Source organism: Ranitomeya imitator, chromosome 4 (genome assembly GCF_032444005.1).
Source record: "Ranitomeya imitator isolate aRanImi1 chromosome 4, aRanImi1.pri, whole genome shotgun sequence".
In the NCBI taxonomy this organism is placed as follows: domain Eukaryota; kingdom Metazoa; phylum Chordata; class Amphibia; order Anura; family Dendrobatidae; genus Ranitomeya; species Ranitomeya imitator.
This window is the reverse complement of record NC_091285.1, coordinates 207,272,801-207,288,482: the sequence shown is the minus strand read 5'-3', so window position 1 is coordinate 207,288,482 and position 15,682 is coordinate 207,272,801. Positions and strand designations below refer to the sequence as shown.

Sequence of the window (15,682 nt, the reverse complement as noted above, 5' to 3'; positions counted from 1 at the left end):
CTGGTAGTCAAGGCTGGTTCTGTAGTGCCAGTAGGCCCAGCTCCCCCTGTAGGACTGTTGGGGTTCGGTAACTGCGGCTGCCTCGCGGCCTAGCTGTTCTCTCCTCTCCTGTGGGCCTTCGGGTCCACCACCTGGTTCCAGCACCGTCAGCTGGTTCTAGGCAGTGTCTTTTGCTCTTGTACCTTCTGCTCCCCATCCTGATTCCAGTAACGTCAGCTGGTTCCGGGCAGAGCCTTTGGCTTAGGTGCCTCCTTCTGGGTATCCAAGTTCCACCAACGTCAGGTGGTCCTTGGTAGTGCTTTCAGGCACGGGTACCTCCTGCTTAGTAACCGGGTTCCAGTAACGTCAGCTGGTCCTCGGTAGTTCCATTGGCTCTTGGACCTTCGGCTACCCATCCGGGTTCCAGTACCGTCAGCTGGTTCTCGGCAGTGTCTTTTGCTCTTGTACCTTCTGCTCCCCATCCTGGTTCCAGTAACGTCAGCTGGTTCCGGGCAGAGCCTTTGGCTTAGGTGCCTCCTTCTGGGTATCCGAGTTCCGCCAACGTCAGGCGGTCCTTGGTAGTGCTTTTTAGCACGGGTACCTCCTGCTTAGTAACCGGGTTCCAGTAACATCAGCTGGTCCTCGGTAGTTCCATAGGCTCTTGAACCTTCGGGTAGCCATCCGAGTTCCAGTTCCATCAGCTGGTTCTTGGCATTTTCTCAGCCTTCTTGTACCTTCTGCTACATTTCCAAGTTTAAGACCCTAAAGTCGACGACCCGGAAGACCACCCCGATGACGACGACGACGACCCGGAAGACCACCCCGATGACGACGACGGCGGAGACGACGACGGAGACGACGACGGCGGAGACGACGACGGCGGAGATGACGACACTGAAGACGACGACCCTGGAGACGACGACATGGAAGACCGAGAAGCAGAAGAACAAGAGGCTGCAGAACAAAGAGCAGAAGAACATTAAGCATAACACTTAATATCAGAGCAAAAGATATTATCTAAATTATATGCAGAAGAAGACTAAGCAGTGTATGGGGGTGAGTCCGTTTCTCCTCGTGGTGCCCCTGGATAAAGCCTGATGCTGCAGGCCAAACTGAACGCGGACAAATGTAACTTTTGTGACTGGCAGAACGGAAGGTGTAATCTTCCAACTTTTATAGATAACAACTACGGGAATGCCTGTCACAAATGAGAATATGATGAAGAAGTAGAATAGGAAGAATAATAACAGTGGAATAAAAAGAATATGTAGAATAGGAAGAATAATAATAGTTGAAGAAAATGAATATGAAGAATGTAATAAAAAAAAAAAATAGGTAGAAGATGAAGAAGAAGATGAATAAGGTGAAGAAGTTGATGTCAAAGATGCTGATGATGATGAAAGTGTGGGAAAAGGAAAAAAAAGAAGGGGAAGGTCGTGGAATAGTGAAACATCAATATCTGACAAAATAAAAAAAATTTACATAGTCAATATCTTTTTCAATCCGAACGTCTTTAAAAAAAAAAAAAAATCATGCTATTCTATTTGATTGGACTAATCCTCATTGCCTTTAATGTCTCCGCCACCTCCCCCATACATCCTACATTATTCTTAGTTGTTTTCCTTCATGTAGAATGAACCTACAAGGCAAGAAAGGGTTTATTTTAATTCCGATATTTTGGTCCCATTGACTTGCATTGGGATCGGGTATCGGTATCGGCGATATCCGATATTTTTTGAATATCGGCCGATCCAAACCGATACCGATACTTTCCGATATCGGAAGGTATCGCTCAACACTACTGATCATGTGCACAACACTTCAGGATTGTCATTGAATAAGCTTGCATTAAAAATGTACTGTGTGCACATAGCCTAAAGATTCCTTCAAAATCCTTTTGATTGGAAAACACCTGTAGGGAGCGTTTTGCTTTTTTGCCTTTTTGAATGTGACAGAGTGGTTTGGGGTAGGACTCTCCTCCTCCTTAAAGGGAACCTGTCACCCCCTCAGGTGTTTGTAACTAAAAGAGCCACCTTGTGCAGCACTAATGCTGCATTGTCAAGGTGGCTTTTAGTTCTTGTCCCTGCCGATAATTTGTCCCTCAGGGACAAAATTATCTAAACTATTATTTCAGCATTGGCAGGGACAAGAACTAAAAGAGCCACCTTGACAATGCAGTATTAGTGCTGCACAAGATGGCTCTCGTAGTTACGATTGACGGCAGATATGAGGCTGTCGACCATATTCTGGAGTTTGGACACTTGGTCCGTGTCGGGATCAGATTCTGACACGGAATCAAGGTCAAACCCCGGGGCCACCTCAGGAGAGGAGCAGAAGAACACAGAAGGCTTCCTGGAGAATGTAGAAGGGCAAACAGACAAGGAACTGGAGTGTGCCCGCTTCTTGGATCTTATCCTTGATCTGCCATGATGAGGCTGACTGCAATTTGTCCAGATGAGCGATCAGAGTAATGTTGGAGGCCAGCAGGCTAGGTAAAAGTTCAAGGGCCTGTACCAGGGACTAGGATACCTTGGTTAGGTAAATTACTACTTGAGAGATTTCAACAGCCACTCTGGGGAAGATGGTGGTGGGGGTGGTGTTATCGTCCTGGACGTCAGGGGGCTCCTGTGTGGCTTGCATGTTAGAAGGGTTGCAATCTGTGCAGAAAGCTGAGGCCTGACCTGTGGGCCACTTCTTTTTACAGACGGGAATAAGCGTAGGGAACAGGCGTAGTGGGTAACAGTGGGGGAAGGACAGGCTCAAGGCTTCCTAGACCTGTGCATATGTAGAGGTCTAGGGCTGAGGGGGTCTGTTGAGGAGGTCTATGCCTAGGAGGAAGACAAAAAAAAACAAACAGCCTGGACAGAGCCTACCCGATCCTGGATGCAGAGAACCTCATGTGAAAAAAAGGCAGGTCCTGCAGAAAAAGAAAACCCTGTGGATCTGCAGTGGATGTTGTGACACCGTTGGAGCCGGTTACAGAGTGAAGGAAGGTGCTAAAAAGCCTGCGCTGAGAGAAAGAATAAACAAGTGCTCCCACAGGAGAGAAAGCAAACGCGAAAGCCCTGCTGCTTGTGACTGCTCGACATGCACTAGAGGGGATGTGTATGTGGGTCCTCCTGATTGCTGACATGCACAAGGAGAGGGCGTGGCAAGCAATGGAGGCCCAGAAAGCCAGGGACTAAATTTATTTTGGAGCGTCAGAAGCACGCTCTAGAAGTAGAGGAGCTGGGATCTCCTATATCTATACAGATATTCCCCGCCACCATAGAGAGGGGCTGTGGGACAAAATGAAGAACAATACCTGTATGGACGAGGTCTGGACTCCTACTCCTCCTCCATCCCAAGGATGACATCAGGAGACGCCAGGTGAGGAGGGCTGGGCAATGGAAAAGGGAATCCACCTCCTCACACCGTCGTGGTCCCAGACGGTGCAGAAGACCATCCCACTTCAAGGAGAGGTCTGGGATGGGGAACAGGCAAGGACCGGCCGCCACGAACAACCTTAAGACACGCCTGAAGTGTCAGGGGGTAAGATCCTGCCCCGCAGACCAGAGAGTGTACGATATGGACGGCACCACACTGTTCTTTCGGTCACTATTTTGGGAAAACAGGGCGAGACGTTACACCCCGAGACCTGAAGAAGAGAATCTGAAAAGCAAAAAGGGAAAGAATAAAACCCAACAAGGTGACCTAAGGGAAAAAGACAGATCTGGAGTCAGATCCAGGTCAGGCTCTTACTGACACGAAGCTAAAACTGACAAGTTTTGGGTCAGTCGGTAGGTGTATACTGCAGAGGAGGAGATAACTTTTTTTGCTTAGTGTCAGCCTTCTAGCGACAGCAGCATACACCCATGCTTACCTGTGTCCCCCAATGAAGCGAAAAATAAATGTGATTTTGTTTTTTCACAGAACAACATTATAAAATTCTGTGAAGCACCTGAGGGTTCAAGGTGCTCACCACACCTCTAGATAAATTCTTTGAGGGGTCTAGTATAAAAGAAAAAAAAAATGGGGTCATTTGTGAGGAAGGGGGGGTTCTGTTTAGGCACATTGGGGGCTCTGCAAACGTGGCATGGCTCCCGATTTCCATTTCAGACATTTTTTCTCTCTCCAGAAGTCGAATGATGCTCCTTCCTTTCCACCCTACCATGTGCCCAAACAGTAGGTTTTAACCACTTGGTTTTGTTAATTTTATTGGAAAAATGAAAAATTGCTCATTAACTGTTAACCCTTCTAACTTCATAACAAAAAAAATTATGTTCCAAAAATTGTGGTGATGTAAAAAGACACATGGGAAATGTTATTTATTATCCATTTTGTGTAGTATAACTTTCTGGTTCAAGGGCTCTGCCTCCGGAGCTTATTTTACATGAAGGGAGAGTTACCACTGTGAGACATGTAATGGCCGCTCTCTGCTCTCCTGATCTCACTGCAGAGCTGTGTGTGACAATAACTGACCTCTGCAGGTTCCTCTCAGCTCCAGCTTCCAGCTCAGACAGACAGACTGGGTTGTAATATTATTACAATACAGCACAACTCGGAGAGAAGCAAAAAAAAAAAGTTATCACCAATCCGCAGAATAGGCGATAACTTGCAGATCGGTGGAGGTCAGACCACCAGGACTTTTTATCCTTGTTACAAAATGCAGCGATAGATGGGACGTCCACCAACTGCTCCATTCATTCTCGATGGTGCTGCCGGAAAATCTAAGAACAGCACTCTGCAGCATCAGAGAATCAATGGGGCAACGTTCAATCATGCACACTGTCACTCAATGCTAACAGGAATAAAATGTCCCTCTTCTGCAAATTGGTGTGGGTCCCAGCAGTCTGACCCCCACTGATCAACAAGTTAGCAGCTATCCTGTGTATAAGGGATCATTTTTTTTCACTAGACAGCCCCCTTTTAAGTAAAAATGACAGCTTTACTTTACTTGATAGGCTCACGAAAGTTTGCAAACTCAGAACAAGCAATGAAGATGTAGAATTATTTACCCTTTGGCAATTTAACAGGTGACGCAAAATTTTGCAATCCAACTTCATCCCCACTGAGATTAGATAAATCCAGGCAACGTTTAGGAGTTTCCCTGCAGGAATAAGTTTGTAGAGGTCAAAACCCAAATTTTCAGCACAGTGTAAGAAGTGTTCTCTATCAGTTAAACATGGAAATACAATAAATCCTTTAGGGAAACAAGTCAAAACTATTGTCTCATGAAGACCACTTTTCTAATAATTTCATTGATTGCCAGGCTAAGTTTCTTACAGCCATGCATTTCCTGGACAGTAATTATTACAGGGAAAGCCTAGTGATACATGGCAGCAATTGAAATAAACCGCAGATCAATACACTGCCAGGAATGCTAGATGGCATTCACTCTGTCTATCCTCCTTCTACTAGTCGCAGGAGACATCTCTCCCAACCTCGGCCCCCCATGTTATAGCAAGTCAAACCTCCCAACTGCTACTGCTGTTTCTCCCCCACATCTTGCTTATGTTCCCGTTGGTGGCGTAGTGCTTCTCGCATGCGCAAGTGCCGAATGCACTGCGCAGCTGTAGAAAAAGAGCACGCTCGCCACTATTCAGCGGTTTCTCGGTGGGCGCGGCCATCTTCCTGAGGCCGCGCGTGCACAGATGGAGTCTCCTGCTTCCTGGGGCTTCAGAAAAATGGCCGCGGGATGCCAAGTGTACGCAGATGGACATCGCGGCGGCCATTTTCCTGAAGCCGAGTTCAAATCGCGGCGAGCGCGCTCTTTTTCTACAGCTGCGCAGTGCATTCGGCACTTGCGCATGCGAGAAGCACTACGCCACCAACGGGAACATAAGCAAGATGTGGGAGAGAAACAGCGCTGTGACCACGCCCATCCGACCTGACCAGCCTGATTGACAGGCGAAAAAGGCCACTTTTGTAAGGTATTTCGGCAGCATAGGTAGGGAATCAGGGGACAAAAAAATACCCTATTGTAAAGCACAGCTCAGGCCCTATTTAACGGTATTTTTATCTCCTACTGAAAAAACGGGGTGACAGGTTCCCTTTAAAATATACAACTCTGCCCTTCACCTCAAACAAACCTATTTCAACACCCTCATCACCTCACTGTCCAAGAACTCTAAACATCTCTGACAATTTTCATTCCCTACTCAACCCAAGAGTGCAGGCCTCAACCACGGATCTCTATGCTGACGATCTGGCCAACTACTTTAAAGAAAAAATTGACCACATCCGACAGGAAATTATCTCCCAATCCCCTCAGACCATGCACTGCCCTCCCTCCCCCACTGCATCTAGCTCACTCTCTGATTTTGAACCAGTCACAGAAGAAGTAATCAGGCTCCTTGCATCTTCTCGCCCGACCACTTGCACCAGTGACCCAATTCCGTCACATCTCCTCCAGTCGCTGTCCCCTGCTGTCACCTCTCACCCAGCAAAAATATTCAACCTCTCTCTCTCTTCCGGTATCTTTCCCTCCTCATTTAAGCATGCCATCATACATCCATTACTTAAAAAACATCCCTCGACCAAAACTATGCCGCTAACTATAGACCTGTCTCTAATCTCCCCTTCATCTCCAAACTCCTGGAACGCCAGGTCCACTCCCGTCTTATCTGCTATCTCTCAGATAACTCTCTTCTTGACCCTCTTCAATCTGGTTTCCGCTCTTTACACTCTACTGAAACTGCCCTCTCTAAAGATTTACTAACAGCTAAATCTAATGGTCACTACTCCATGCTAACTCTCTTGGATATCTCCGCAGCCTTCAACACTGTGGACCATTAGCTCCTCCTCACTATGTTACACTCCATCGGCCTCAAGGACATCTTTTCTATCCTGGATCTCCTCCTATCTCTCTGACAGCTCCTTCACTGTATCTTTTGCTGGTTCCTCCTCCTCTCACCTCCCCCTTACTGTTGGGGTTCCTCAAGGATCAGTCCTAGGCCCCTCTTCTCTTTGTATACAGTAGATTTGGGTTCCAGTACCATCTCTATGCTGATGACACCCAATAATACACTTCTGCTCCTGATGTCACGCCTGCCTTTCTAGAAAACACCAGTGATTGCCTTACCGCTGTCTATATCATCATGTCCTCCCTCTATCTGAAACTGAACTTGTCAAAAACTGAACTCCTCGTGTTTCCTCCCTCTAGTAACCTACCTTTGCCTGACATTGCCATCTCAGTGTGTGGTTCCACCATTACTCCCAAGCAACATGCCAGCTGCATCGGGTCACACTTGATTCCGAGATTTCATTCGCACCCCCCCCAATCCGATCTCTGGCTCGCTCTTGTCGGCGCCTCAAAAACATTTCTAGAATCTGCCCTTTTCTTACTTTCGACTCTGCAAAAACTCTTACGGTTTCACTTATTCATTCTCGTCCGGACTATTGTAACTCTACTAATTGGCCTCCCTCTTACCAAACTCTCCCCACTCCAATCTGTCCTGAATGCTGAAGCGAGGATCATATTCCTCACCAATCATTACACAGATGCCTCTACCTTGTGCCAGTCATTACACTGGTTACCCATCCACTCCAGAATCCAGTACAAAACTATTACCCCCATCCAGAAAGCTCTCCATGGCTCAGCACCACCCTACATATCCTCTCTGGTCTCAGTCTACCACCCTACCCGTGCCCTCCGTTCTGCTAATGACCTGAGGTTAACATCCTCAATCAGAACCTCTCACTCCCGTCTCCAAGACTTTTCACATGCTGCGCCAATTCTTTGGAATGCACTACCCAGGTTAATATGATTAATCCCCACAGCTTTAAGCGTGCTCTAAAAATGCATTTGTTCAGACTGGCCTACCACCTCAACACATTATCCTAACTATCCCTGTGTGGCCCATTCAAAAAACTTCAACCATAATCAGGTTCCTCACATCATGTTCTCATATGCTTTTTGCATTTAAAAGCCCTCTGTGTATGTACTGTTACATATTTAGGCGGTTAACTGGTTCATGCAGCTTTACATGAACACCCGATCCTTAAACTATGGCTGGTCCGAACAACGAAAGCAATTGTTACCATTCACCTCTCGTGTCTCCCCTTTTTCCTCATTGTTTTTAAGCTTGCGAGCAGGGCCCTCATTCCTCTTGGTATCTGTTTTGATCTGTGTTTATGGTTATGCTATAAGGTCTATTGTCTGTACAAATGCCCTCTATAATTGTAAAGCGCTGCGGAATTTGTTGCTGCTATATAAATAAAAATCATCATCATTATTATTATTAGTGCAGAGCACTCCAATCTAGGTCAAAATAAAGGGAGTACAGAGCAGGGCACCATCCATACAGGGAAAATACACAGAATCTCTGCAGTGTTCATGGCATGATTGATCACCCACCATAAACCCTCAATGGAAAAATGATGTATGTCTCAGTGAAAGAAAAAATATATATTAAACACTATGTATGTGTCAGGACATCTTTGCTTTACCCCTATTAGATATTAGCTAGCAATACTATAAATACATATATATGGAGTGGTGCTACCAAGTTCCCTGAACGTAGCATTATCATTACCATAATCAGTCATCAGCTGTTCCCAGCGCTGCCCCACCATTTTGTGACCACAACTTCTGACTGTCAGAGGTAACTGTCATAAGCTCGCAATATAATTCTATCAGAACCTAGTTCTGGCTCTAATAGACTGACATTGACTTTTGATTTATGGATGGCCCAGCAAACACCGAATCAAACCAGCAAGTCACAAACTGCTAGAGAATAAAAAGATAAAACAATAATGAAATATTAAGACAGTGGCTGGTAAGTATAAGAGTAGAGGCAGGGAATTTAGATTAGTACCATTGAGTGAAATTTAAAATAAATAAATGTTGGAGTGGTGCTTTAAAAACGGATATAAAATAGCAATGCAAATCAGCAACGGTGTCCTGTAGCCACAATTCATAAAAGATAAGGAGTTAGTGTCAAATATTTACCCCTGAGGAAGCTGAATTATGGCAGCATAACGTGCAGTTTCTTTCTCCTACAACTGGGTCTTTTCGTCCTCCTCAGTATTACATAAGTATTTTTTTTTCCATTTTGCATTCAGCCCTTATGCTCATTTGCAGCTCGTGTTTCTATTGTTATACGTTGAACTTTATGTGCTGGTTTGTTTCTATTGTATATTTTTTGCACTTTGATTTGATTTATATATTTTTACTTTTCCCCCCTCTTACTGTATAGTAGCTCAGTAACAACTCTGCATCATGCTGCTCTCAGGTGGGGTAGGAAAAAAAAAAATCTAGTGAAATTTCTTTTAAAGGGGTTGTCCACAACTCGGTCAACCCCTTCTCAATCTGTAGGTTTTCCCCCTACTAAACTAATTAGACCTATATTCGCGTCCGGTGCCAGCACCGTTCCACCTACGTCAGCACTGGTTTACCTGGGGATCATATGACAGTTTTATGTCGCGAGATCTCTGCGGCCACTTAACTCTCCCCGCCTTCGGACAAACGACTTGCATACTGCTCTCTCACTTCCTCTGGATGAATGCAATACGTCTGAAAGTGGAGAGAAAAGCCAGCGCTGATTGGCTCTTCGGGGGATCCTTGCAGCCAATGTCGACACTGTTGAAACGATGCCGGCCCCTGAGGGGAGTATAAGTGCTATTATTTTATAAGGAGGAGACACATGGATTGAGAAGGGGTTGTCCGAGTAGTGACATGTAAGAATGGATTGTTATTACACCCAGTTGTATGTGTTTTGCTGGATTTTTCGATTCGTGAATCGTTTTTACACCCTGCTTAAAATCTGTCTGGAAATCACCAAGACACAAGTTCAGACGGTTCTATTAAAATACTTACCCATTTAAAGTACTTAAGTTACTAAAGCCCACAGCCAGGTCAGTGATTGGTGTTAATGGTTGGTCTGGAGAAAAAGTAGCAGAAGCATCTTTTTCTCTCCGAAGATTTAAAAGCATTCGACAATTTGTACGAAAAGCAAGACCAGAAGAGGACTTTTTGCCATCTGATGTTTTTGAGTGATTGTCCGCCATGGCTTTTTACGTCAGTTCTCAAAGGACTGGGAGCACTGGAGAAAACAAGAATACAAAAAAAATAAAATCATGAATCACGTTCCTAGGAGATCACCTCCAAAATGTAATAATTTATTTATCTCCTATACTTATTATTACAGTGTTCCCCGATGAGCAAAATCAACTTTATTAGACTACGTATAGAGGACTATTATTTAACAAGACAAGTGTTGGACCCATACTATTTTGCCATTTGATTTTTGGTAGTGGCATCTGTTCTTTAACTCCTTAATGACCACCAATACTCCTTTTTAGAACTAAAATAATATAGTGCCCCGACGTGCAAAAATTAAGATTGTCAGTTAATATATTTGGTATCCTGCTGCAACAGCCATGATTACTGTTAATTATCTTGATGCTGCTGTCGATATTAACAGATGGAGGGGGCTTCATCATTAACCCCATCCACAGTGCCTTGCGAAAGTATTCAGCCCCCTGGAACTTTTCAACCTTTTCCCACATATCATGCTTCAAACAAAGATACCAAATGTAAATTTTGGTGAAGAATCAACTAGCAGGACACAATTGTGAAGTTGAATGAAATTTATTGGTTATTTAAAATTTTTGCGGATATTCAAACACTGAAAAGTGGGGCGTACAATATTATTCGGCACCTTTAACTTAATACTTTGTTGCACCACCTTTTTCTGCGATTACAGCTGCAAGTCACTTGGGGTATGCCTCTATCAGTTTTGCACATCGAGAGACTGAAATTCTTGCCCATTCTTCCTTGGCAAACAGCTCAAGCTCAGTGAGGATGATGGAGATCGTTTGTGAACAGCAGTTTTCAGCTCTTTCCCCAAATTCTCGATTGGATTAAGGTCTGGACTTTGACTTGGCCATTCTAACACCAGGATACTTTTATTTGTGAACCATTCCATTGTAGATTTTGCTTTTTGTTTGGGATCATTGTCTTGTTGGAAGACAAATCTCCGTCCCAGTCTCAGGTCTTTTGCAGACTCCAACAGGTTTTCTTCAAGAATGGTCCTGTATTTGGCTCCATCCATCTTCCCATCAATTTTAACCATCTTCCCTGTCCCTGCTGAAGAAAAGCAGGCCCAAACCATGATGCTGCCACCACCATGTTTGTCAGTGGGGATGGTGTGTTCAGGGTGATGAGCTGTGTTGCCTTTACGCCAAACATATCGTTTGGCATTGTTGCCAAAAAGTTTGATTTTGGTTTCATCTGACCAGAGCACCTTCTTCCACATGTTTGGTGTGTCTCCCAGGTGGCTTGTTGTAAACTTTAAACAACACTTATGGATATCTTTCAGAAATAGCTTTCTTCTTGCCACTCTTCCATTACGGCCAGATTTGTGCAGTGTATAACTGATTGTTTTCCTATGGACAGACTGTCCCACCTCAGCTGTAGATCTCTGCAGTTTATCCAGAGTGATCATGGGCCTCTTGGCTGCATCTCTGATCAGTCTTCTCCTTGTCTGAGATGAAAGTTTAGATTGACGGCCAGGTCTTGGTAGATTTGTAGTGGTATTATACTCCTTCCATTTCAATATGATTGCTTGCACAGTGCTCCTTGGGATGTTTAAAGTTTTGGAAATCATTTTGTATCCAAATCCAGCTTTAAACTTCTCCACAATAGTATCACGGACCTGCCTGTTGTGTTCCTTGGTCTTCATGATGCTCTCTGTGCTTCAAACAGAACCCTGAGACTATCACAGAGCAGGTGCATCCTCATCAGATGAGGAGTTTGATTTCGACAAGTATTTGGACGACATGGAGCAGGCTGCAGGGAAAAAGATTCTACTCCCATAGAAAACAGATTGACCATATTTCAGCAAAATTTCTCACTTGCTCTCAAAGAAGTAGAAGACTTCAATCGCTCATCAAAACTGACTGTGCACGAGGCAATTCCTTTATACCCTGAAATTGTTAGAGATGTCGCCCATGTGGTTACTGCCTTGCCAGCAACCTAAGTTAGTGTAGAGAGATTGTTCTTTAGCCTTAAAATAATTAGGTCAGATTTGAGGTCATCTATGAAGGAGGATCTGATGGAGGCAATACTATTTCCCAGAACAAATTTATAGACTGCAGAACTGTTATTCAGTATGCTTTTGTTGAAAACGTTTTTTTCCCAACTTACTGCGAAGTGTATAATAAATTGTAAATATGCAAAAAAAAATTTGTTCTAAAGTTGTATTCCGATAAATAGATTTTATGTTCTATCTAAATGGCTTGATTATTGTATCATAATAAAGATTAAAAGCCTGATGTTACCATTTTACTACAGTAAATTTAACACTTAATCTTAAACACCAGCCATGTATAAGGGAGTCGGAGTCATTGAGTTGGAGTTGGTGTCATGGGAATAGAGAAGTTGGAGTAGGAAGTTTGGCTTACCGACCCCCATTAAAAAAAACAAACACCTGGCGTAAACAGTTAAACTTAATGTGGACTTAAAAATATATATATTTAATATGCCAATGGTGGTACTTCAGTGCCCCCTTTGCGTATGTCTTGGTACACCATTACGTTCTCCTATTTGCAAATTAAAGTCAGATCCTTTCTGTTGATTGACAGCGCTTCATTGGTAAGAGCGAGCGCTGTCTAAAATCACCTTGCACACCAACACTGCTGGAGGGTAGCGGCATGCTTCAAGTGTCAGTGTGGGCGCACACACAATGTAGGTGTGGGGGCATGATTACACCTGGTCCTGGCTGCAGCTCAGATGGCATCAGTGAGGAGTAGTGTTGAGCATTCCGATACCGCAAGTATCGGGTATCGGCCGATATTTGCGGTATCGGAATTCCGATACCGAATTCCGATACTTCCCGCCTATCGGATACCGGAATCGGAAGTTCCCAGAATTCAAACTGCACGCAGCAGCCAATGAGGAATGAATGGAAGTGTGGGCACATCCTGTTTAGCATGGTGGGCATGTAAGTACTGGCAAGGCTGTGATTGGCTGCTGAAATGATGTCACTCTGCACTATAAAAAACGCTGCCGCCATTTTGCGCTCACTCTGCTGTGATTTCAGTTAGGGACAGGACGCTGTGTTCTAACTGAGGGCCAGTTGAGATAGCTAATTGCTTTATTTTGCTTTCCCAAGGCTAATTTAGCAAACCGCTGTGTGTTGTTCACTGTTCACCTTGCTCTTGCAGCGCTGTTTTAACAGCGTTCTGCAAGGTGTGTGTGTGTGTGTGTGTAGCCATATACCCGGTTGTATTCAGCTCAGGGGGGGTTCACACTGCCTCATACAGTTCTATCCATTGTCCTTTTTTGCTCATAGTGCAGCCTGCTGCACATTTTTTCTAAAATTTCCTATTAGTGTTTTTCCACCCGTGTCCAGCTAAATAGTGGAAAAACACTACATAGGATAACCTAGAGGAGGGTTTTTGGGCCTTGCAGCGCCGTTTACGGCTGTCTGCACGGTCTCCGTGTGAGCGCAGCTCGCCCTGTAGTCTGTGTGCAGCCACAGCCCGTTGTATTCAGCTCAGAGTGCGTCACTGCCTCATACCGTTGAATAACTGGTCCTTTTTTCAAATAGTGCAGCCTGTTGAAATTTTTTTTTAAAATTTCCAATTAGTGTCTTTCCACCCGTCTCCAGCTAAATAGTGGAAAAACACTACATAGGATAACCTATAGGAGGGTTTTTGGGCCTTGCAGCGCCGTTTACGGCTGTCTGCACGGTCTCCGTGTGAGTTAAAGTCGCTCTGTAGCCCGATCTGCAGAAAAATAAATAAATAAAGTTCACCAAACACCACTTAACACTTGTGTAGGCCATATTTTATCAATAATAAAGTCTAGTCCACACTTTACAACATTAGTGTTTACACCTGTTAGGAGGAGCATTTCAGGAATAAGCACACTAAGGCCTTAGTACTTTTCTGCTTATCTTTATCTGTCAACCAAGATGAAGAGGGCAGGGAGTAAGGCACATGGGCGCGGAGCAGGGAGAGGCGCAGGGAGAGGACGTGGTGATTCTGTGCCTGCTGCGGGCACCGGTGACTCGTCATCACTCAGTTTCAGCAGGGAACAGTCCTTCATGCGCAGCTTTGTCGGAGAGCGCCGTGCACCGCTGCTTCGTGAAGATCAAATTGAAGCCGTTGTCGGATGGATGGCAGCTAACGCATCGGCATCGACTTCAGTTAGTGCCACATCCTCTCAGGCACAGACCACTGGAGAGCAGCCATCTGTCTCTTCACCACATGCCAAATTGGCCAGGCAGTCAGAGAGCCCAGGACAGGAGCCGTCTACTTCTGTTCTCTGAATCTCTTGGCTTGGAAACAGGGGTCCAGCCAAGCAGTATTGGAGAAATGGAAGAAGAGGCAGTGTGCAGTGATGCCCAACAGCTTTGTCTCTCTGACTCTGAAGAGGCGGGTGGGCCAGTGCCTGCGGTGACCACAGCGCAGTACGCATCTGATCATTAAACTCAGGTGCCGCTTTCTGGTGCGTACTGTGCTGCCGAGACTACCCAGGAGGAGCAGTTGGTGGCAGAGGGTAGTGGAGATGATGAGGTCCTTGACCCATCGTGGCGTGAGGAACAGGAAGGTGGTGGGAGCAGCTCTGAGGAAGAGATTCCCCTAACGGGCCAAAGAGGGAGAGGGAGGGGGAAGACTGCGGAGCCTGTAGCCTCCACTTTGGCACCCGTTAGGAGCCTGTCTCTTTCAAAAGCCAAAAAGAGCGCTCCCAAGACTTGCAGTGCCTGGTCCTTTTTTGACACAATTGCAGATGACATTTGTTTTGTCAAATGCAAGCTGTGTCATCAGAAAGTCAAAAGAGGTAAAAGTGTCAGCAACCTCAATACCACAAATATGTGGAAACATGTGCGGACCAGGCACGCGGTGGAGTTACAAAAACACACTGAAGACGTAGGCCAACCAACAGCGGCAGCTACCACCTCTTCAGCTCGTGTTGCCTCTTCCTCCAGCTCACGCACAGCTGGTTTGGCTTCCTCCCAGGATCGCCATGGAAGAACCTCTGGCACTGTTGTCCAGAGACCTAGTGTAATTCCACCCACAGCACCACATTCCCAGTCATCCTCACACTCCCAGTCTACTCTACAGCCATCGGTAGTACAGGCATGGGAGAAAAGGCGGGCATTCTCGGCCAACCACCCCCGAGCACAGGCTCTGAATGCAGGCATTGCTGTTATGATAAGGTAATTCAGTACCACAATGGACATAGAAGTCAGAGCACATACAGTGACCTGACAATAACCCAAAAACATAGAACGAGCTCTGAGACGTGGGAACTCTGCTGACCGCAATCCCTAATCCTCTCCAACCACACTAGAGGCAGCCGTGGATTGCGCCTAACGCTCCCTATGCAACTCGGCACAGCCTGAGAAACTAGCTAGCCTGAAGATAGAAAATAAGTCTACCTTGCCTCAGAGAAATACCCCAAAGGAAAAGGCAGCCCCCCACATATAATGACTGAGTAAGATGAAAAGACAAACGTAGAGATGAAATAGATTTAGCAAAGTGAGGCCCGACTTTCTGAACAGAGCGAGGATAGGAAAGGTAACTTTGCGGTCAACACAAAACCCTACAAAAAAACCACGCAAAGGGGGCAAAAAGACCCTCCGTACCGAACTAACGGCACGGAGGTACACCCTCTGCGTCCCAGAGCTTCCAGCAAGCAAGAAAAAAACAAATAAGCAAGCTGGACAGAAAAAAAACTGCAAAAATAGCAAAAGCAGAACTTAGCTATGCA

At 45.3% G+C, this 15,682-nt stretch overlaps 1 protein-coding gene across 2 annotated transcripts in view; it reads right to left on the bottom strand.

Moving 5' to 3' along the window:
* CDC25C (cell division cycle 25C) overlaps positions 1-15,682 on the bottom strand; it is a 95,640-nt gene that overhangs the window by 71,035 nt on the left and 8,923 nt on the right. For both annotated transcript variants that reach the window (XM_069764330.1, XM_069764331.1), the window contains exons 2-3: positions 9,779-10,004; positions 4,977-5,068 (exon numbers count right to left, since the gene is read on the bottom strand). In XM_069764330.1, coding sequence (XP_069620431.1) covers positions 4,977-5,068; positions 9,779-9,969 — 283 coding nt within the window. In that variant the 5' untranslated portion in view covers positions 9,970-10,004. The remainder of the gene's footprint in view (positions 1-4,976; positions 5,069-9,778; positions 10,005-15,682) is intronic.